The following is a 23659-nucleotide window of genomic DNA, read 5'->3' on the forward strand; positions in this document are numbered from 1 at the left end:
CAGGCCACCACCTAGTCGGCAACCATGTCTACACCCAGTGCCATGCTGGTCCAGGGGGCTGGGATCTCTGGTTTAACAGCCAGATGATGAGCCCAGGCTCCATTCAGCTGGGGCTCGGGAAGGGACCACTAAGACCCTGCCCAGGGACCAGGCTGGAATGTCTCATGAGAAGGAAGAGGTGGGGACAGGCTATGAGGAAGTAATGGCATAGGGCTTGGGGCAGGCTAAAATTAAACAGCGTTGAGAGCACAGAGCCACACAGACTGGATACAAGCCACATCCCCTGGCACAGACCAGCTTGGAGGACACGGGCGGCCACAGCAGGCAGATACAGACATGCTCAGAATATGCCAGGCCCTGGGGGAATACACCAGGATCCAACAGCAGGGCGTGCACACACAGACACACGAACATACACATAAAAACTCACACAAGCCCAACAGATACCCAGAGCAACAGGGAGGAGATGGGCGCCGGGCAGCCAGAGCCTCTGTGGTGACACACAGCTGGAGAGGCACACTTAGAGCCCCCAAAGGGGAGACCCAGTCATGCGAAAGTGTGCGTGTGAATTGGAACAAGAGAAAAGCAGGAAAGGCAGGGACAGCGGGTCCTCAGGTGCACTATCCACCTGCCGTGAGACCCTGGCCTTGCTCTGAAACAGCACCGCCCGCCCGCCCACCTGCCTGCCCTCTCTCTGGACACCCTAGAGGTGTGGACACACCAGTGCACAGAGTGGCAGGCACACACGGGGTCCCCCCCCACAACCACACACACGCACATGGACATGTGCTCACACAGACAGGCACGGGGAGGAAGAGGAGACTGAAATAGCTGGAGAGGTAAAGTCAGGTTAAAAATAGAGCGGGAGAGGAGAGAGCGTGAGATTGACTGCTGAAGGTATGAGAAAGTCGGAGTTATTTTGGCCACACCACAGCGTCAGCATAGCTGCAAAGCAGCCTGGGAAAAGATGGTCAGCACCCCTGAAGCTGTCGGAGGTCACAGGACAGAGAGATAGGCATAGGGAGAGGCATAGGGAGAGGCCGAGGGGCTGGTCACTGGCCCGGGGACACCCCTGTGAGGAGCAGATGGAGGAAGGAGATAGAGAGAAAGACAGAGAAGGAGAGGAGAGGCTAAGAAAGGTTAGTCAGACGTGTGGAGAGGCTGCTGGGTGGACAAGGGAACTAGGAGAGCGTGGCGGCCGACAGAAGAGGCAGAGAGGAGGCGGGGGACACACAGAGGCGGAAGAAACATGGTGGCTTCGGAGAAGGCGAGCAATGGTGGTGGCCTGGTCCACTCTGCCCCCCACTCGGGGTGGGGGTGGGGCCACGGTGGAAACCATTTGGATCCCAAGGAGCAAAGGTGAAATGCTGGAAGGATGGCTGAGCACGCAGTGGGTGGCGTGGGAGCATGAGTGGGACAGACACAGCAAGGGTCTCCAGCCCCACCCCACTCCTTTACTCAAGAGTACCTTGAGGGATATGCTGAGGCCCAGGGCTTGGGGATCCTGGAAGGGAGCCTTCTAGAGCACCAAGAATTGTTGGGTGGGTTGGAGGCAGACTGTTCCTTGCAACCCCTGCAGCCTGTTGGACACCCACATTTTTTGCCTGGGCCCTGGAGTGGCTTCTCCCCACAGAGCTCTGTCTCACAGGACCCTGTTGTTTAACAGACCAAGGCGACTGAGACTCCCTCCAACAGCAGCCATGACGCCTGGTCAAGGGGTTAGCTGGGGTGGAGAGGGCATGCTTTAGAGGATGGGACAGATGGGCTGGCCCGTGGCTGTAAGGTCCCAAGGTCAAATAAGTGGGTCCCTAAGGTGCTGCAGTCTGACGGACACACCTGTGCCAAGCTATGGGGGAGGGGCACCTGATAGGGAGGAATCACTTGCATCTGCAGCCCCTCAAAGCTGCCCACCACTTGGAGACACCCCAAGAGCTGTGAGAAATGAGTTCCGAATATGGGAGGGCGTGAACAGGTGGGGATGGCATGTGTCCACTCGGAAAGTGAGGCCAGGTGGTGGGGAGGGCCCAAGGCAGGCCTCCACCTCCACACCCACCTTTCCTATGCAGGCAGAGGACAAGCTGATGTCATGATCAGAAGGGATGGGTAACTAAAATATGGAGACCTGAGTGGCGAGGAGGTATAAATAGGCTGTTGGGTGAAAATGGAGCCGGTTAATTAACACATGGGTGATGTGAAATCTCGTTTCCAGCCTGCATCTGCTCCCTCACACTTCACACTCCCCCCCCCCCACTGCGAGCCCTCCCTGGCAAAGGGCTTGGGTTCTTAGCAGGCTTTCAGAGGGCTCCAGTCTCCCCCACCCCCGCCCCGACCGCATCCTCTTGTTCCTGACCCCACCTCTCTCCTCGGGGCCCTCTGGCCTGCTTGGTGCCCATCTTTGAGACCCTGTGGCTTCTGTCAGACCCAGGTGGGTAGGGGGTAGCCGGCTCTGCTACTCCCCCAATTCGTGTTTCACATGCATGGGCTCAGGGACTGACACCAGCTGTGCCACCAAGTGAAAGGACAGGTCTCACTCTCCCCTCCTACTCTCTAGGGACATCTGACCAACTAGACATGCAACACAGATTCTGGGTGGGAAGGGAAGAGAGGGCTGGTCTCCAGAAGCCACTGTGAGACAGCCAGTCAGCTGTCACATACAGCCTGTATCCCCTTCCTACGTTACACGCCCCTGGCAGCAGCCTGGGGCAGTCCCTTCCTGTCCCCAACAGCCTCTAATGAGCATCAGGGTTGCCAGTCTAAATCTGATCTCTGTCCAGCTCACAGGGTCTGACAAGTGCCCCAGTCCTTGAGTCCATTTTCTCATTAGAAGCTTCACGTGTCCCTCAGAGGTCACCCTGCTCAATCCTTCATTTGACAGAGGCAGAGGCTGAAGCCTAGGCAGGGTCTCTGACTTATTTGAGGTCGCGGAGTGAGGCTCTGGCTGAACTAATGCTGGTCCACGTTCCCTACCATAGACCGTTGGTCTCATGGGAAGTAGAGCTGGGCACAAGCAGATGTGAATTCAGCCTAAGGCCACATCAAGGGAACAAGTAGGTAAGGACTCCACCTTTAGGAGTGCTAAGAAACCCTGCGACCTGCAACCCTCCCTTTACCTAAGAGGCAGTGCCCCCCCCCCACCACTCCTCCACACAGAGGACAGCAGGAGATGCTTTCCTGAACTCCAGGTGGGGAAGGCTAGGAGGTATAGCCTGTACTGCAGCCACCTGACTATTGGTCTTCACAAGGAGCCTGGCAGAACCAGACCTTGCTGTAAATAGCTGGTCCCACTTTTCATTCCCGGAGGCTGTGCTCAGGGGGTCACCCTTCTGGTTCCTTCTGGTCACCAGGCCTCTTCCATTGTTCCTCACCCCAGACCCTCCCCACCAGGGGCTCCTCTTCCATGGCTGAGTAGCACAACAGGCCCTGCAGGCCAGAGGGAGGTTGAGGTAGAGAGGATGAGGAAGAACAGGCTTATGCCATTCCCCAGCATCCCCCCTCACTCACCAACCGCCAGAGAAACAGGGATTTCTGGATTGGGGAGGGGGGTAGAGATGAAAGATGGAGGGGCGGCATAGGGAGGCAAGCAGGGAGATGGGGCCCAGGAGGCTGGGCTTGCTCCAGGCCAGGATAAGCATGCTGGGGAGCAGGCTTGATCCAGAATGGTCCCAGGATGGTCCCTTCATCGACCCAAGGGACACCACTGAAGTGGTCAGGGGACAGAACACCAGCAGGAGGACTTCTCCTCCCATCTGCTGAAGACACCACCACCTCGTCCAGCAGTCGGGGCCAGGTGAGGCAGGTGGCCTCTCCGTGCCTCCTTCTCTGCCGCTGCTGCCGCCTCCGCAGACCTCGCCCGTGCTCGTACCTCTTGTCCCCCTGAGCGTTCTGGTTCTGCTGGGTTCCTGGGTTTTGCAGGTCAGGGATATTGGCAAAGTCATCCTGTTCCGAAAGCCCTAATACCAGGGATAGCACCACCATCCGGCCTTCCCTGCCCAGGATGGGCAGCCCAGCAGCCGGGGTGAAAGGAGGCGGCCCCATTGTCAGGGGCAAGGGTGAGGGGAGGAGAGAGACAGAAACAAAGAGAGAGAGGAGAAAAAGCGTAAGAAACTGGCCCTGGAGAAAAGAAACCAATCTTCAGAACTGTAAATGGTTGGAGAACTGTGGGGGAGGAGAGGGGAGGGTCCAGCTGGCCTTGGGCCAAGAGCTCTCCGGTAACTGGTAACGTGGGAAATGGGCTAGAGGAGAGGACTTAGGTATCTGGGATAGTCCCCGGGGAACATACAGACTGGAGAGTGGGGCAGAGACCCTGGGACATGGTATCCCCAGCTGAAGTCACTCTGATTGTCTGTTCCCTGGGAGAAGGGGAGAGGCTCTCTCAATATCTTGTACAGGGCACGTGCCCTGGAGGTTCGGGCCACAGGGGAAGCACTAGAGAAAAATCTGACATCCAATGGGCATTGTACACTGTGCTCAGGGATGCCCTTCAAAGATCTCAGGGTCATGGTCACCAAGATGTCCTTGAAGCCAGCTAAGCAGCTTCTTCCAGCCTTCCAGATATACAGCCCATCATTAGGAGAATTCCAATTCTGTCCATTCTGGGATCTTAGGCATAGTGGGACTTCTCTCTTATCCACATCCCCAGAGAGTCAGAGAATGACCGGAGGTCTCCAGAACCTGTTCAATGAAGGCCTTTCCAAGGAGAAGCAGTTCTGAGGGCATCAGGGGAAAAAGGTGAAGAGAAAGTCCAGAAACGTGCCAGTGTCTGGGCATGCTTTGGCAGGGCCGCAGGGAGCCTGTGACTGCAGTCGAGACACCACTCTGAGGGAAGGTAGCCAAAGCAGAGTGCTGGGCAGGTATCAACAGGATGAGAGGGACTCGGAGAGGATGTGTGGGCAGCAGCTCGGTGTCTGAGGTCACACAACTCGAGTGTGGAGACCTCCCCAGGGAACCACTGTGTGGAGCTTTGCTGGTGTCACAGGCACTTCCTGGAAGGAAATGCAAATTCTGGTGGCTGTTCTCCCTGAAAGCCATTGAAGTCTGAGTTGGCAGGGGCTCCGTAGAGCTTGAGAGAACCTCCGTAGAGCCCATCGGAACGAAGAGTTGAAGGATTCTCTGACGGGGCAGGCATGAAAGCATGCCTCAAGAACGGCCAAGGGAAAGACAGGGAGACTGACAGAATGTTCCAGAAGTGGGTGGATCTTAGGTCAGGAATCTATCACTTCAGGCACTGATGGAAAACAAGAGCTTCTGTGATTAATCCCCAGGGAGACTGTCGAAATGGGAACTCAGGCCAGACATAGCGTCTGGGGTAGTCTGGGGTATGAGGGCACAAGAGTTGTGGAAAATGAGAGCCGCCCCCAGGGTCTGAGTGAGGGGAGGAAGCTAAGCCTGCAGGTGCTCTTCTTCTGAGTCTTTATCTTGGTCACAGTCACACCAAGCTGACACTTGTGCTGGCCTCTAACTTTGGGGGCTCAACTCTCCCCTTCCCTCAGGCTAGATCCTGGTTTCTTTTGTTCCTGACTATCGCTATTGTCAGAGTTGGTAAAATTCCATTTGGCTGTTCAGGAGCTAGTTGAGCTGGGGGAAGGCGAACCCAATGAAAACACGTGGTTTTTTTTCCCCAGTTAATGCATTTTTCAGATACTGCTTTTGGTCTTCTATAAAACGGAGCTGTTCCTCTGCATAAATACCCAGATTGTCATTCTCTGCAGCTTCGTAGGCCACGAGGGCAAGGACGAGGAGCGGAGCTGGACTTGGGGGAGACACACTGGTCTGGTTGGAAGGGGCTGAATGTATCAAGTGGAAAAGATGCACCCTGCATGTGAAGGAGGGCAAGTTCCTGCAGGGCCTGGGTGGACGATGGGGCCTCTATGTTTGGGGTGAAGAATCTCAGCAATACAGCAGCTAAACTGCAAGGCAGGGGTCGGCACACCTCAGCCTGTCAAGGGTTATGTATAGTCCACAAGGTGGGAGCAGGTTCTAAAACATTAAGGGCGGGGGGGGGGGGGGGAGAAAGCCTTATGTGGTAGAGACTGAACGTGTCCTGCAAAGTTGAAAGTATCCAGCTTTGACAGACAAAGTATGTATGCAACCCCTTATGGTGAGGGGTAAGTAGAAGATGTGCCGAGCTTAGAGGTGGCCAGCAGGTAAGAGAGTATGAGAGCTGCTGTGAGGGCAGGAACGTGGGCATGTGATGCTGGCATTTAAGTCATGCCCATCAGAATTCTGGTTGATTCGGAAGCTGGTGGGCTGAGAGCTGGTATCTGGGTTTCTCCTGCCGCTGGCCAAGCTTAGCGATTGCAAGAAGAACAGGAAGAGGGTGGGCATACTCCCTGCTAAGGTCTGGTGGGGACCAGCTGACCCTCAGTTCTGTTCAAGCCGTAGCAGAACCAGATCTCTTGATCTCCTACACCGTGGCCACGGTACCCATCCCAGAACAATGCACTGCCAAGACAGGAGGCCTTGCTGTGGACATCTTCTCTGGTGCAGCACTTGATTGCCTTCCCTGAGGGCAGCTGGACAGGTTGCCCAGGTGCAGCCTTGGGAAGAATGGCAGGTGGGGCCATGGTACAGGCCTCTTGCAAGTAGGTGTGGGCACCTAGTTCTTTTGGAGGGCCTTTCCAAGGGTGGGTCTTGTCTGAACTGGAAGCTCTGGCTGGGCTCTCAGAAGGGGATGGAACATGTTTTGAGAAACTTGCTTGCCTTCTGGAAGCCCTGTATCTTTCTGGTGAACTTGGCCTTGGCTTTCTCTTCTTCCTCCCAGACTTAACGGTGCAGCTCTATACCTAAGAGGCCTTCTAGGGAAGACCTGGGTGACAGGAACGATCTCCTCATGGCTGGAACAAGGCTCATAGGCCCACACCTCTCAGTTTGGACAGTGACTACCCCTGCGAGGGTGGGTGGTGGGGCAAGCAAGTGTCAGGGAAGCAGCTAAGGTCAGCTCTGGCTAGCAGGGTGTTTCTTTTCCAAGCTGGGTCCCTGAAATACCATACTTGGCATCTTTGGGGCGTGGCTCAGATTTGTCCTGGGGGGGGGGAGGGGTCATTATGATAGGGCTGCGATCAGGGATGGATGGACAGGGAGGTGATGGGGCGGGGGTGGGGTGGGGAGGATGCATGGGGCAGAAAGGTCAACAGAGTCTAGTTACAGACAGGAGGGGCATTGCAGGGAGGACTGCAGGACTTTGGAGATTCGGTGACAGGGATGGCTTGGGGAGGGGAGGAGGAAAGGGCAGAGTGAGGCATGGCTGGCGCGGTGACAAGAGCAGCTGGGGACTGTTGGGGTGGGAGGGGCAGGTCTCAGGGACCTCCAGAGCGCTTAATTATGTGTTCTCACTAAACTTTAGAGGGGGGCTTCTCCTCTCAAGCCTCAGTAGCAGTTGGAGAGTTCTAGGGTCCTCAGAGTTCTGGGGACCCTACATGAAAGGATACAAATCCTTTCATGGTGGCGCTTCAGATATCAGCCACAAAAGTCAGGGGAGAGGGACCCCTAAACCTGTCAGACACACTGTGGGAATATGTGTTCCCACATGGAGGAACAAGAGTGTCCTGCTCCAGGGACTCGCGAGGAGATTTGGAGGGGAAAAGGCCGGGTTGGGGAGGTGGGGAGCTGGCCCGCTCAAGGGGAGGACTTACAGGAAGGATTTCATGTCCAAGCCTCGGTTTCGAATCTGCCCCACCACGTGGTCCCAGCTGCCTGGGTTGGAACGGCTGCGGCCCCCAGCTGCCCGGTACTTGGAGCCGGCCGAGGTGCCCTGCCGAGCCTGACCCCGGCCATAGGCCCGGGGGTTGGAGCCCGGTGCCGAGGCCGCATGGGCCTGCAACTGGCCCAGGCTCTGGCTGGTAGTAGGCTGGCTGGGCTGCCGGCCCCGCTGGTTCTGGCTCAGCGGCTGCTGCAGGCTCTGCTGCCGCATCAGTGTGCGGGGTCGCTGGCATTTCGGCTCTCCCGCGGAGCTGGGGATAGACTCAAGGGTAGTGGCCGTGGACAGGGTGGAGTCCTCGAAACTTGGGGCGGGTGGAGGAGAGGAGAGAAAGGAGAAGCAGGTGAAGGGATCACAGTGGAAGAGAAAGAAGCCGAGGGCCAGGGCTGGGAGGCCCCAGTGCAGGGCACGCTCGGCAGGACCTCGCCAGGCCTCCATCGGAGTTCTCACTGCTGCAGTCGCTGCCACCACCTCACCCACCCTGAGGTCCCCAGGCTGGCCCCGCCCACCCACCTTTGGACATAGCTCCTGGTTCCCCAGTACCTGTCTGGGCCAACCTCTCTGCCGGTCTGAGTGGGCCACAGGAGCTGTGGCAGCTGCGTGGTGAAGGCAGGTCCCCAGGGCCCTATGACTGTCTGTCATGTTGGAATGGGAGGGGCAGGGATCTGCCGCCACCCCTCTGCCATCTCACTAGGGGGACGCTAGGAACAGCTGCCTGTGTGTTCTAGGTACTACTGTCCTTTGGAGACAGAAAGAAATCCAGGCCAGCACAGAGTTGGCCTAGTAACGGCTGAGGAGGCAGGGCAGCCATCCCTCATGCTTTGTTAGAGGAGAAGCAGGCAGACTCACAGTTGCTCTGTGGCCGGAGCAGAGCAACTGGTCCAGCCTCACCCTAATTCTGACCGACAGTGAGCGATCTTGCTTTTTACAAATAAGAGGATGTCTGTGCAGTGGCCCACCAGCATCTCTAAACAGGCTGGGCGAAGCAGGGCAAGAACAGACAGGAAAACAGAGCCTGGCTGTGAGAGGTAGTGTAGAGCCAGAGAAGCCTGGGTTTAAAGCTCACCTCTGCCACTTACTAACTGGGCAACTCTGAATGAGGTTTTATACCTCTTTGGGCCTTAGTTTCTCTGATGTAGACAAGCGTACAAAAGTGTCCGTCAATGGTCTTCTTCAGAGCTGTGGTCAGGGCTGTAACACTAACTGCTACCATGCCAGGGCTGGGGGGTAGTAGCTTGTGTTTTGCCTTAAGGTTTTGTGTTTCTGCCTGTTTTTGCTTTGGCCAGAGATTTAGCAAGTCTCATGACAGGACTGGAGGCAAGCTCTCAAGTACCGGGGAGTCAAACTAGGCACTGTCCTGAGAAAGTCTCTTCTCCTTGGGTCTGAGGTTCCAGCCTCCTCTTCCTTTCCCAGTTCAGCTGTCTGGAACTGGGGGAGGTGAACTCTGATCTATAAGCTGAATCTGGTCCACTGCCTGCTTTTATAAACAAAGTTCTACTGGAGCTCAGACACTGGCTTTTGCTTCCATTCCACTTGTGGCTGCCTTTCTGCTACAATGGCAAGGCTAAGCAGTGTGAAAGACGTGGCCTTGGCTTGCAAAGTCTAAATATTTCCTAGATGTCACTCGGCCCTTTACTGAGAGAGCTGGTCCACTCCTGCTCTAGGGCCATGGGATAGCCAGATACATCTATGGTAGTAGTCGAAGAAGGGCCCAGGGCCCTTGGGAGCCACGTTCACCACAGCAGCCAAACCTCAGCCATGCTCACCCCCTGAACTTACTCTGGGAACCAAAAGACAATAGTTAGGTGGCCCCTGTGGGCTGGGCAAATAAAGAGAGAGAGGGGGAGGGAGAAAAAGAGGAAGAGAGAAAGAGAAAGAGAGAGAGAGAGAGAGAGAGAGAGAGAGAGAGAGAGAGAGAGGACAGAATGAGAAAAGAAAGCAAAACATGGCTGTAGCTGGGGTTCTAGGCAGGCAGCAGCCTGGCCTGACTTGGGCGTGGAATCAGGGCTCTCCCCAGGGCAGGCCTAGGTCTGTCCAGCCTTGGTAGGCCCACAGCTCAATGGGGACAGGCCAGCTGGGGGAGGGGTGCACACCATCTTCTCTGTCTCCTTGCCGACCTCATTTCAGTTTCCTATCACATCCAAAATTAGTCCAATTTACAACCTTTCAGTCACAGGAAACTAAAGCTGGATCCTCCAGGCCTGAAGCCAGTGAGCGAATGCCAAGGAAGCCCAGTCAACCCTGAGCCTGGCGTGGGCAGCCTGGGGCGGGGGGGAGGATGTAGCTCTCTAGTGGGGTGTGAGGCATCCATCTCTAGGGACATTCCTGAGACCATGTATCAGGAGGGAATGGACTTGTGTCCACTCAAGGCAATGAGCAAATGAGGCCTCAGCCTGGTATCCTCTGTGTTTTGATGTGTGCGGGGGGGGTGGGGGGAGACTTCTGAAGAGAGAGCCAGGAAGGCCTTGAATTGAGCTGGATAGACCAACACTAAGAAGGCATCAAGGCTGTTGGCCTTCTCACGGGAGGCTCTTTCCCTGGCTGGGAATGAGACAGGGTCAACAGCTCAAAGTGGAGCCCACATTCGAATTTGTGTGGTGCTCATGGTTCAGAGGAACTGGGAATTGGAAGGGTTCTACCGTGGGACCCTGGAAGTTCTGAAAGCCAAGAGGAAAATCAAGCGGCCTTGGTGGGAAGACAGATCAGGCTTGTGTCAGCTGCCCACCACTGCTTGGCAAGCAGGAAGCCATTAAAAAAGAGACAGGCTCTTCTGACCCCCCTTTGACATTTGAAAGGAGCTGCTTGCTGGGGCTCAACAATCTTAACCCTCAAGAACTCCTAATAGTGGGACAGCTCACTGACCAAGGCAGGGTCAGCCAGTGTGGATGGCTGCAATGAGATGAATCTGCAGCCTTGTGGCTGCTCATAGATGAAACCCTGTGGCAGATGGCATCATGGTACAAGCAAGGCTGGGACAAGCAGATGAGATCGTTCAAAATGCAACGGCTCAAGGCTGGGTCTAGAGCCATCAGCTGGCCGAAAGAGGAAAGGCCCACTGGCTGATGAGCGGTGTAAACACAGGCAGAGATGGCCTGCTCCCCGGAATGGGATGGTCCCACAGTGGGACAACCAAGGGCCTCCTGCCCACAGAGGGATGACCTGATGGCTGAGATGGGGTGGCCAGTCAAAGAGGATGGGATGGCCCAAGGACCGGAGTGAAGCTGCTCTGGGGACAGAGAATGGAATGACCTGGTCACTGGCAAAGGAAGACATTAATGGGAGGCTGCCAGAGGCCTGAATGCGAGAGCATATGGCTGAGTTGGTTGTGCCTGATGGCGAGGACGATGAAAGCATCTCGTGAAGGGATGGAATGAACCAGGGGGCCGAGGACGGCACCTCTGGGGGCAGCAGCGGGCATGCCAGGGGTCCCGCTGTCCACCCTGGTGGGGGCAGGCCTGAGCTCATGGCTCTGGCAGCCATGGGGTGCCATCACTCACTTGGACAAGTTGAGCTTCCCTGCGGCCAGGTGGCTCTGCACCATCCGCCAGCGGCCTCTCCCCGCCTTGCCACTGCTGCCCGGCTCGCTGGGGGCAGCCCCGCCGCTTCTCAAGGCGTCCTCTCCGGGTGGTGGCACCGGCGCCGGCTTCTCCCCCAGCCGGCCTTCCCGCTCCACCGCCAGCCCCGCCGCCGCAGTGGCCACTTTGGCGCCTGACAGGAGGGTGCCACTGGAGGCGTGTAGGAGGCAGCCAGGCCAGAGGAGCACCGGGGGTGGCGGTGGGGGAGAGAGGGCAGGCCACACATGGGGGTGGGAGGGGGAAGAAGAGGAAAAACATCGACAGATAAAAGGAAGAAAGAGACAGTGAGAGAGGAGGAGAGAAACAGACGGACAAGAGACAGACAGAGAGAAAGAGAGACATCAGCACTGCAAATGGGTTAACAGTGGAGCCTGCAGAGGAGAGAGGGGGACCGGGCGGGCTGGGGTCAGAGAACAACGCACCACGACAATGGAGGGGGCCCCTCCCCACCGCCTAGGGCAGGAGCGGTGGGGGTTGGGGGAGGGCAGCCACCTCCAACTCTATCCCACAGGACAACGAAGGGTTAACGACGGAGGAAGAGCGGGCTGTCCAGGCCAGGAGGCCCCCAGGCAGGGAGAGAGAGAAAGCCGTGTTAGTCAGAGTTCATCACCACCACCACCACCATCACCGCCACCACCGCCACGAACCACCGACCACCGACCACCGACCACCAGCAGCCACGGCCGCAGCACACAGCGGGAGGAAAAAGCGAGCCACAACCGAGAGGGAGGGACCAAAACGGGCAACCCCATCCTGACTGCACAGAGGGTGGGGAGCCAGGGGGCGTGGCTGGGGACCAGGTGTGGCTGCGGAGGGGGCTCTCCTGCATGGGTGGCCCTGGGGGAGGTGACAGCAGAGGGACAGGCAGGCGTGGGGGGCAGGAGGGGTTGCTCGTCTCCATGGCCAGCCTGCCCATGGGGTGAATGGAGGGGTAAGTGAAGGGAGAGGAGCCAGAGAGGAAGTGAGGGGGGCAGGAGAAGGAAGGGTGGGGCGTGCGCGGATACTCAGTACATATGATCAAACCAGGTAAAGTCACTCACTTGAGGGACAGTCGAGGGTCGCCATAAGGGGCGTAGGGTGAAATGTTTAGAATAAACTCCTTGGGAGGATAGGAACTCCATTTCTGCTGCACTGTGCTTTCATTGTTATTCCAAAAGTCTCTGTCTAGGTCGCTGGAGGGGCAGAGAGAGAGGGGAGAAAACAGGGAGATACAAGAAGAGACCAGAACAGCAAGTCCTGCAGGGGCAGAAGGGACCAGAAGGGACTGGGGGGCCCCTGGGGGCACACAGAGGGTAGGGCCTCGAGGGTCTGCTCCTGCAGAGGAAGAAAAGCAGGAGGGCGGCGGATGGGCATCACAGCCTGGGCCAGGCATCCTTGCACTCACACATCCATGGAGGCGCACACATTCATACAAACACACGTGCACTGGAAGTCTGGCCAGGGGAAGCCACACAGGAAGGAGACAAGCTGCAGGCAGGCAGACGGGAGAGCCTCGTGCCTAGGAAGCTGGTGGGAGAGAGAAAGACCATGAGAGAGGATGGGGGTTGGGATGGGGGTGGGGTGGAGACAAGGCCCGGATGGGGCAAGGGGTACTCTGGGAGAAGGGGAAGGTACTAGTTTAATGTTAGAAGGTGTTGGAAGGTAGGGCAAATCCCATTACTGGTAGCTGGCCCTTTCTCTCCCTGTCCTCAGTTTCCCACCGAAGAAGAGGACTGGCTTTTTCTCCCTCTTCCATCTTCTCTCCAGTGGCCTAACATGTCCCCTGCCCTCTCTCTGGTGAGGCTGGAATACGAGGTTTCCATGAAACTGGGTGAGCAGAAGGCTCCACTTGAGACGAACGGGGTGATTGGACTGGTTGGGTGAACCTTCCCGATAAGGGAGACAAGGGAGGTAGCCTGGTCTCTGACCCCAGAGAGGGTATCATCAAGGATCACCAAGATCCTTTGTTCTGTGGCCTTTGTGGAGGGAGTTTGCTCTTCTGTCAGTGAGGCCAATGGGATCTCCCCAGCCTTGGGCCCACAGTATAAACTTGGCCTGGCCGGCTGGGAAGGTTTCTTGTGCTCCTGTTTCTAAGGTGGACCTGCTAGGTTTAGAAGGGCCCCTCACTCTAGTGCACCACCCCTCCTCCTGGTGATTTGTCCTCAGCTGAGAACATAAATGTTGTAGGAATTTCTGTGTAGGGATATAGGGTAGGGGGTAGGTGGCAGAATCCTGATTCCTGCAGGTCATGGCCTGGAGGTTTCAAAAAGTACAGACAGCTTGTTCGTCTCCTGGGCTCCCAAAGTGACAGGGACGGGCACTGAGAGAGCGGTAGCTCCCAGGCCACTGGACTGTTCGAGAAGGGAGCCATGCATGAGTGACAGGACTGTTACTACATTAAGAGTCTAAGGAAAAGTCTGGCCCGTGTCCATGCTTGGGCGAGATGAAACATGGATAGGGTTCAGCATCACAGGGGCATTCTCCCCTAAGAATCAACTGTACTCAGGGGAGCTCTCAGGGAGGTCCCTGAGAGTTAGAACTTGACCTTGGTGCTCCATCTGAGACTCGGAAACAGTTAAGAAAAAGAGATAAGAAGCTGGCCTACCACCATGAGCCCGGAGGAAACGGTGGCCTTGGCTGTACCTGACGATAGTTATTGACTGTCAAAATATACTTTGGAAATGTCTCATAGGGGAGTCCATGCACAAAGTTCAAGTCCAAGCCTTGAGCCAGCTGAGATGGGGGGGGCAGTGGGTAGGGGAGGGAGGCAGTATAGTCTCCAGTAGAAAACTCTCTATGAATGATCTCATGCCGGTTAGAGATACTCATTTGGCTCCACTTCCTAGCATCCTTGCTTGGATGGAGCCTTCCCACGTCAGGTGTTAAAGGAGTACAGCAGGTTGGCCATCTCCCTCCTCATGCCCCTCCAAGTCTCCATCCAATTTAGGTCCTAGAGGGAGAAGATTCACCCAACATCATTGCCAGGCTGTTCCCCGACGCTGAGTTCTGGGGCCACTTGGATTTCTACCATGGTACTGTAAAAAGAAGATCTCTCATAAAAGAAGGCTAGGGAAACTGGTTCCTTTACTACAGAACTTATCAGTCTTAAGTGTGTCAATGGTCACCAGTACCGCCAAAAGGGAGATGGAGCATGCAGTGTTTCCCAAACTTGGTTGGCTGTGAAATCCCGGATGTGTTCATCGTTTCTGAGGCACGGGTGCTCCAAGGAGCAGTTTGGGAACAGCACTGCTGAAGAGTGCAGTGTCCCCAAACCCCTGACAACCTTTGGAGGTGGGCCTAAGCCAGTGGGGAGTCGTGCAGTGAACTGCCCAGGATGGGGAAAACAGGAATACAGGGGCAGGGGGACTGGCAGTACACCAGATGGAAGCAGGCTCAGGCTATGGACGGTGGGCCTACAGGGTGTCAGAGGGGGCACTCTGCCCTCACTAAGCCTTAGAGAGCCCTCTGGACTTTGCCTGTAGCCTACTTCCTGCTTTGCCTGTAGCCTACTTCCTGCTCTGATGCCCTCCTTTCCCCTTGTTGGCTAGAGGAGGATCCTTTCTAGAATGTCTGCCCTGTCATCAGCACCCGTGTCTAGGAAGGTTATGATCACCTGTCTTTACTTGGGGCTTCAAATAGCCCAGACTGGAGGTGGGCCTCTGTTTCCCTTCACGTGATCCTCCTCGACCCCCACTTTCAGAAAGCTCAGAGCCTGTGTTCTGCAACAGCCCCTGAGTCCCACCAGCTCCTCTCTTTGAAGACAAGAGTGTGCAACCAAACTCAACTTCAAAGACTCCCCTTGGTTTCCTTCTGAGCTTTCCACCCACCCAAGCCCTAGTTGGCCCACCCTTCTATTCATCCCCCACCTTAGACAACCCCCCCATAACTTCTATGAAAGCCCCAAACAGGGTCAGAGAAAGATATATATAAAAAAAAGAGGAGGGGCAGGGAGGGAGCCCTCATGAATGAATAGGGGAGCAAGGAGAAGAATGAGAGATGCAGGAGGGCTAGGGTGTGCAGGGGTGCAGGGGAAGGGGCAGTGAAAGTAGGGGGCCTTGAATTGACAGGGGAGAGGTATGGGTAGGGCTGGGGCTCAGCTTCCAGGCAAAGCCCCTTGGCCAGCAGGCTTGATCCCATCCAGATGGGCTGAACAGAACTCCCTATGAAGGCCTGGTCGCCATGGAGAGCAAAGTGGAAAAAGCTCCATTCTCAGAGCCTGAGCCCTAGGTAGGCAAGGAGGTCTGTACTGCCTCCCAGAGACTCTCAGCAGAGAGCTGGCCAAGGTGTTCTTGATCTATGAACTAGTCTCTTAGATCTCAGTGGGGAACCCTAGGCAGGGTACCATCAGTAGGACCTGAAGGGGACAAGATGCATTAGGAGGGCTCAGCACTGAGGCCAGCTGGGATCCTCATGGTTTGTCTGTCATGCTTTCTAGATTGTCCTGGGAGTGGAAACCCAGTGTATGAGGAGGGAGTTCCAAGCCCATAATAGGGCCTTGGGGAGGAGACTGAAGGGCCCAGGGGCCTGCCTGGAGGGTGGGGACAGTGTGTGTGACATTAAGAACTGGATGGAAGAATCAGCATGGCACATATAGGGCTATGGGTGAGAGTCAGTCTTAAGGAGGCTGCAATCTCCAAAATCTCAGGGTCTGGGCATAAGCAGAAAAAGGGGGCCCTGGAGTTATCCAGGGTTCTGAGACTAAGAAGTGGGCATGGTCATGGCCTCAGGGGGTGAGGGAGATATTAAATATGTCTGTGGCCAGGTCTTAGGACTGGGAGAAGGGGTTTCTCCCATTGGGGCTATCTGTGTACCCCCCAAAAAAACTGACAGCCTGGCACCTACTTGATGGCTTTCTTCTCACTGCGCCCACGCCCCGAGTCTGGCGTGCCCACCGTCTCCAAGGAGTTCTTGTAGCGTTTGCCCTGCGAAGACAGTATCAGGGTTACTTCTTGGGGGAAGATCTGGACATTCCCCTCACCCCAGAACAGGGGCTTCAGAGGAAATAAGACAGACTAAAATTTAGATTATTAACAAACTCCAGAGCCAGTGTGAGCGATTGCTGTCCCATGGCTGGGTACCCTGTGGGCTCTAGGACCTGCCTCTGCCCACAAGCTATCCTTTATGCCTGACCCTCAGGTATCAGGCCATCCTGTCTGCCTGTCTCCTGGGCCTCTGGCCCAGCTCCCAGAAACACAGTTCCCTCTGCCGTGGACAGACGGCTCTCAGGCGCCTGGCCACGTCACAGTGTCCACGTCACCACCCCCAGATGGTGGGGGTGGCATCCTGCAGGGCAAGGTTGGCAGTGGCCGATGACGTGAGTGGTGGGGGAGGGTACAGGCCACATGCCTGAGTCTGCCAGGGTTGTCAGTCACTGCCTGAGGTCTTGCTGGGGTCCTCATGCCCTAGGGCTAGGAGGCAGAGACATGACCTCTGTTAAGACTTCATTTTGGGAAGAGAGAGTACATCCTAACCCTGGGGGCTCCAAGGATGCCTGGCCCCTGGACAGCCCCCAGAGTTGCTTAGCCCAATGTGAGCAGAAAAGAAGCAGGGCAGGGATAGGCACTCTGGTTCCACCAGTGCAAGAAAGAATAGCAATGGCTAGGCCTGCTGCTGGGAAGGTGAGCACCATTCACCTTCTCGGTTTGGGTTTCTAAATTTAGCTCATGCAGAGCCCAGCCCCATTAACATTCCTGGCTGCCACCAAGCATCCTCACGAACACCCCATGGACCTCAAGCCTGGGCCAGGCACCAGGTTGGTGCAGGCAACTCGAGAATGCAGGCTGAAAGGAGCCAGGTCTGCCCTGTCAACCCCTTTACCCCTGGGTACTACTAACTGGTCCTGACCTTGCTGAATGGTGACAGAAAAACGCAGACACACAGACACACACATATGCAAGCACGCACGTGCATGCTTTGATAGCCCCTCATGTGCACCAACACCATAGCCATAACAGTCAATTATTCCATCCTTCCAAACACAGGATAAAAGCTGCCACAGCCGTGTTCCCACATGCCCCCACCAGCTGCAGCCCCTTCTTGGCCACAGGAGCCTGGGGAAACTGCAGCAAAGCTCCCATGAATATGTGGTAAGCAGAGCCCTCCATTCATTTTAGCTGCAGCACCTCTATAGCTCAGGGTACCTTGATGTGGCCCTGGCAGGGTCACGGGTGCCCCCATGTCACCCTGGTCAAGTCTTCCACCCTCTCTGATCTCTCTCTCCTCCCTCCTGGAATGGTTTGATGACATCAGGTGGGTCCAGTGGAGAAGGGACTCCTGGTACCAGATAGCATCACTTCCTCTGTTTATTTATGTCATTTCCTATATCCTGGCACAAAGCCACACAAAGGCAAGGCTGTTAACCCTCTAGCACCTAGAGTGACACCTGGCACCTACAAGTAGTTTCCAGTACCAACTGGAAGTGCCATCCTATTTCCCCATCCATACTGGAGCTCGGGGCTCAAGTTGTTTCCCTGAGCTGAAATCTTCAAACTCAAATACAGAGGCGCCAGGTCCTTTAGGCCCACAGAGCCACCCTTCCTCACATTCTTGGTCCTTCTCATCATTCTTAAGTTAGAGGTTCAAACCCCAAATAATTCCCAACATTGACTGAGACCATCAGCGGTTGGGCCGTACTGTGGTCACCAAAGACTATTTTTAGAAGGACCTTAGGTAGGAGCCAGAGTCCTGCTATTCCCCAACATCTGGGCAGCACAGGGCCCTTCTGAGGGAAACTTTGGAACTCCATCTACCTTCTCCTCTTTTTTTCCCCACGTATTTGCAGGAGAGCTTGCCTTGGCTTGCACCCTCTTCCAAGGATGTCCAGCTGCCCCTTCTTCAAGGCTAGGCAGGACTGGGGTTGGTGATCTTGATGGCCCAGGGCATTTGGGAGAGATTCTGATTGTCTTCCATCTGCAACTCCGAGAATGTTTCCTGCTGGCTGCAGTGACTGAGTCTGCAGCAGGAGCCGGGGTGCCATGTGGGACAGGACCAGGGCAGGACTGGGCTGGGGCAGTGAGAATTTCACATAACAACCCAAATGAACAGAAACCCTAGGTGACATCCCAGAGATATTAGGTGGCTTGAGAGGAGCCCCAGGACACTAGCCTACTTGTCAGGGAGGGGACTTGCCAGGATGATCCGGAAAAAGCCAGCTGAAGATTATGGAAGTTATTAATGTTTGGAAATGGGATCTGGGCTGTCAAGGTACCATGTCACTAGGGCTGAAGGCATAGGAAGGCAAGGAGAGCCCAGCTGCTGTCTGTGAGGACAGCATATTAAAACTCCTTCTAAAGACCAAGGAAATAGCCTGGGTGAAAAGGGTCCTGTCACCTGGGATCCATGGTGCCAGGAGCAGGTGGTGGGGTGGTGGTGAGGGATGCTGAGGAAGTAATGGTCTATGAGAGTTAGTTCAGGGAGACAGACTGTGGTCTGGAACCCTGGGAAGATTCCTGGCTGGAGGCTGTAGTGTGGTTGGGCCAGAGAGATTGCTGGTTCAGAACCTTCAAATGCCCAAGCTCCCAACTACAAACAAACCTGACCCATACTCTGTTCCCATCGGAGATGAGGGCTGGTGGGATGAGGCCACTTGTACTCTGGCCTTGGAAAAGGTGTCTTCACACACATATGCAAGCCCACTCAGAGTGGCATGGTGCATATGCAGGGAAGACACGGGCAGACCTCAGATACCAAGGATCTGAGAAAATGGTACACATCCCATTGCTCAGCAGTATGCACACACGCGCGCGCACACACGCACATACACAGACGCAGTCACCAGCTCATACCACCTTCTTCCTCTGCCTTCAAACACAGACGGGCAGGAACAGCCTAACTGGTCCTACAACAAGGCAACAAAGGCACCCACCAGGCTACAGGGTATGCAGAACAGCCACTTCCATGGTCTCAGAAGACACTGGTACTCAACTTCCTCCAGTACCTTGAAAGTTTGAGGCAGATACAGTGGACCAAGGAACAACGGAGGGCAGCTAGCTTACACTCCTGCCCATAGCAGGGGACAGGTCACACTCACGCAGGGAGCTGAACTTGTGGTTCTTCCCCAGTTCAATACCCCAGGGTGTAGAGGCTCACCCAAACACAAATTTGCTTCTTGAAGGAGTCATGTGGGGTTCTCCCCATAGGTTCCTCACCAGACCTCAAACTCTTTCCTAAAGTCCCTGCCCTTCTCTTCCTACATGGGAGTGGGGCATGCAGCCTCTACCCACTCAGGACCCATAACTCAGCTTTCTGCCTGTCCCTATGGTCCCTCTGTATATGCTGCCCCAATTCGGAACCGGGGTGGGGTATGGGCATGAGGGGTGGAGGGGTGCCTGATCCCTGCCTGCATTGGGGACACCTCTGGACCTCTATTGAGATCATTTCCTGTAGCCCTCTCAAGTCCTACTGCGCTACTGGGCCGGGTGGGAGGTGGGACTCAGGTTGAAGGGCCCGAAAAGGGGGTCCTGCGGGAACAGCAGCGCTTGCCTCGCTGCAGAGTGCTGGCTGAACGGGTGGCTCTCAGCTCTCCCTACTGGCGCCCTCGGGTGATGAATGTCCCTCCTGACAGTCTCGTTACTTATTGATAGCCTAATCCCGCTCGTTAATTCCCCAGCCCTCGTTAAAAATGAAAAGAAGCCGTTTGTGCTTGTACAAACCAGGAGAATCAGGATGGATATGCAGGCGGCTGAGGGGTGGGGCGGGGCGGGCGGCGCCTTCTCATTGGTCAGAAGGCTATGTGGATTGGCCCCGCCCACTGGGGGCCGTGGGGCGGGAAAGGGGGGTGCGACGAGCGGGGCCTCAATTCTCAGTCTGCGCGTGTGTGTCTGCAGTTCTTTATGCGTGAGGTGAAGCATGTGAGCGCACCCGCCCGCTCGTGTAGTGCTCTAAGAATTTGTCCCCATGTGTGTGCCTTCGGGTGTAAAAAGATGTATAGGACCAAGACCCAAGCAAAGGAAGTGGGTGAGTATGTGTAAGCTTGTGATGTGAAATACTGTGCACTTGCTCCTGGCTGTGGGCAGACAGGTCCTCTGCTTAGGCACACCATAGAATTCACAAGCTAGAGACTGCAGGGTCAGGCCCAGCCCCAAAGGATCTCCCCATAAGAGCCTCACCAGTTTGCGCTGACACCAGTGGCACAGGCCGCAGAGGACGATAGTGACGCTAAGGCTGACGGTGATGATGGCAGAGACCAGCAGGACATCTCGGGTGGGCGCCCCTGAGGAGGACACGCACAGTCAGAGCATTATGGGCCAGAGCCACTCTCCATCCCAGAGTCCCTAGAACAAGCACCCCTCCCCCTCCTTTCTGGCGGTTTCCACTACCAACTCTGCTTTTTCTGCCTAAACCTGGGAAGTTTTCCCTGCTCAGTGCCTCAGCTTCTTCCTCAGTACACACCGCGTAGACATTCTGTCTTTCTCTAAACATTACCCCTTTCAAAGGGAGAGCACTTGGTGATGCCCCGTAGGTCTATCAATGGTTCTAGAGGAGCCACTGCTTCTGTGTGGCCTTCTGCTTCCACATGCCACACTCAATTCTGAACAAGCAAACGGGCTCAAAGGCCATCTCTCTTCTGAGTACCTTCAGACTCTCTTAAGGGCTTGGCCAAGACTCAACAGAGACATGTGTAATCAAAGGGAATTTCTGGGATCTTCAGCTCACATTAACTCAACTTTGCTTGTGCTGGAAACCCTCTCCTGTCAGCTCCATCCTAAGCCCCTTGGCTTGCTTCCAGTCTTCTCATCCCTGTTGGCTCCAGCCTCCTCAGCATTATTCGCAAGGTTCCAGACGCTCACAAGAGCCACCTGAAGCTTCCATCTTAAGCATTCTGCGGTCTCATATTTTAAGGATGGAGACCCACTGTGGGAGGAAAGCCCCAAGTTTCCACACAGATTCTGTTTCTTAACTCTGTGGTGCTGGAAAAATCGTATGAGCACTCAGTTTTCTCCTCTGGAAATGCAGATTTAACAGCCTCCCTGTCTTCCTCACGGGGGGTTGTAAACATTAGCACAAAACAAATGTACAGAATGCAAAACCTGAACCAAAAATGACCATGTGGGAGAGTGAGAGGAGCAAAGACAACAGGGAGCACTCCTGAGCTCTGAATGTGTGCACTGGGATGTGTCCTAAATCAAGATGTGTGCACTGGGATGTGCCCTAAATCAAGAAGATGCAGTTTATTTACAGAGGAGCCTGCATGGGCTGCTCAGTGCCAGTGATTGTGGTAATTAAGAGTTGACGATATCTGTCTGGTCCTGGTTCCTGTGGTTTTAGCTTCTGCCTCTCCTCTCCTCCGGGTCTCTCCTGCATTGATGCCTCAGAGAGGTGGTCATTCTCAGCTCTCAGGGCCCTTAGACTCCCTCCCACCACCGCGGCACCCTGAGGAGCTTATTTACTATCTATTCTTTCTAAAACGCTACTGTTTGGGCCAAAGCAACTTTCTAGACCTCCCAGGAACCATCACCCTCACACAGCCTTTGCCAGCCCACCACCTGCCAGCCAATTGCTTGTTCCTACTCACAGGAAACCCCTGAGCCAATTTTCCTGTTCATGGTTGCATGTGCAGCAACCATGAGCTCTGATCTGGTCCTGCCCTATGGCTATGGACAAGCCCTCGCTGTCTGGGACACCAGTGTCAAACATGTGGAAGAGTTGACCCTTCTTAATTCAGAGGATGAGTCAGGAGTTCCAGGTATCTCACCTAGAGGGACAACTTCTTTCTCATGACAACAAACGAGACAAGGACTATGCTAGTGTCAATTTGCAGATAGGGTAACTGAGGCTGCAGGGGCTGTGAGACCACGTTCAGTCGCTCAGCAAGTGGATGAGAACTGAGGTCCAAGCCCAGGCAGTCTGTCTCATGGTCCATACTCTTTGCCTTAGATACTGGTTAGTGGTTCTCAAAGTGCACTCTTTGGAACACCTAGGGTTCTCTGGACTCTCTTGGGGGGCTGCAGAGGTAGATTCCGAGTAGAGAAGGCTGAAGCCCCTCTTCAGACAAATCAACATCATTTCCCTTGGCTTTACATCCCGGACTTGTGAAGAAAATGACATTTGAAGAAGGAGATGCTGAGCGAAGTTGAATCCCTCTAGCACGATGGCTCTAGGGTCTCCTGCAGTGTGAATGCCATTATCTTTCAAGGAGCTGACTCCTCCCCCACAAGATCTGTCAGCCCCCTCAGCATCCCTCGTGCAGCCCTTGAAGGCAGGGTGAAACAAATGCTTGCCATTACAAATTGCACTGATGTTGGGAATAAAAGTGACAAGATGTCCTTGGCCAGCGTGCCCTCAAGTACTGTTACCATCAAGGGGCACACGCGTGTTCTCGCCTGCCAGCCAGCAGGAACCATTCCTGAAGGATGGAGTCATCGTCTTCCCGGGCTTCAAGGGACCTTGAAGTCACAGAGTCAGGCCCCATGATGCATGATCCCCTCTGGACAGCCCTGGTGGTGACAGGGAGCTGTTCCAGCAGGAGACTGGCTCTCCTGCAGACACACCATTGAGGAGGCCACTGTAGCTTGTGCCGAGTCCAATCTGTCTCCCTGTGACTCGCAGCCGTGGTCCTCAGCCTGCCCTCGGGCAGCTCTGCCGCATGACAGGCCTCTGAATCCTTGCCGACAGTTCTCATGTCCCCTTCAAGTCTTCTCCAGGCAAAGCCGCCCCGGCTCTTCTATCCCTTCCTCAGATGACACGCATGGTTTCAAGTCCCCTTATCGTCAGCACATTAACATTTGAGGAAAGGAAACGCTGCAGCCCTTGTCAGCCTTGGCCCAGGGCGGAGTTCCACGACCTCTCCTTGGGCAGAGGAGACATCCTGGGTCCCCAGGGGTGAGACACAGACAAGGGCAGACAGATGACATTGGGAGATCTGGGAGGCAGGGCGAACCAGGAGCTAAGCAGAACCAGCCTGCTGGGCCAATTGTAGTGGGTGTCCAGGAAGGGAGGGATGAGTTCAGGCTTACTGCTGCCCCCTCTGCCCAGGCCTGTGCTGGGCATGTCACCACATGGGAGCTCAGCATTAATGATCAAACTGTGTCCCGTCCTGCCCATACCACCCCCAAGCAAACCTCAAAGAAAGGAGAAGCAAAGAGGTGGCCCCTTTCTGAAGGGGGCCCAACTGCAGAAACAGAGAACGCTCTAGCAGGTCAGCTTTATGGGGGCAGAGATCAGCTTCTTAGGTAACACGATCCCATCATGGAAGCCGGAGTCTGGTATATAGTAGGTGCTCAATAAACACTTATTGGAAGAATGAATGAGAAAGACTCCCAGGCCTCTAGGAGTAAGAATAGCCCCGGGAGGCTGCTATTTATTAAGCACCCACTGTGTACCACACTTCCGGACCTGTGAAGACAGAGGCTGCCAATGCTTCACTCTCTCCAGTATCCTTGGTGACACACAAAGATGTGCTCAGTAAATA

At 55.3% G+C, this 23659-nt stretch overlaps 1 protein-coding gene across 8 annotated transcripts in view; it reads right to left on the reverse strand.

The window, feature by feature from the left end:
• Syt7 (synaptotagmin 7) overlaps nt 1–23659 on the reverse strand; it is a 58301-nt gene that overhangs the window by 14761 nt on the left and 19881 nt on the right. The window contains exons 2-7 of one of the 8 annotated variants that reach the window (XM_085693607.2): nt 20358–20461; nt 16093–16172; nt 12312–12443; nt 11194–11421; nt 7632–8000; nt 3863–3985 (exon numbers count right to left, since the gene is read on the reverse strand). In XM_085693607.2, the coding sequence (XP_085549733.1) occupies nt 3863–3985; nt 7632–8000; nt 11194–11421; nt 12312–12443; nt 16093–16172; nt 20358–20461 (1036 nt within the window). The remainder of the gene's footprint in view (nt 1–3862; nt 3986–7631; nt 8001–11193; nt 11422–12311; nt 12444–16092; nt 16173–20357; nt 20462–23659) is intronic. The other 7 variants (XM_085693608.2, XM_085693609.2, XM_085693610.2 and 4 more) reach the window with 7 other exon arrangements.

The sequence above is a fragment of the Myodes glareolus genome, chromosome 7 (genome assembly GCF_982192425.1).
Source record: "Myodes glareolus chromosome 7, mMyoGla1.1, whole genome shotgun sequence".
Classification (NCBI taxonomy): domain Eukaryota; kingdom Metazoa; phylum Chordata; class Mammalia; order Rodentia; family Cricetidae; genus Myodes; species Myodes glareolus.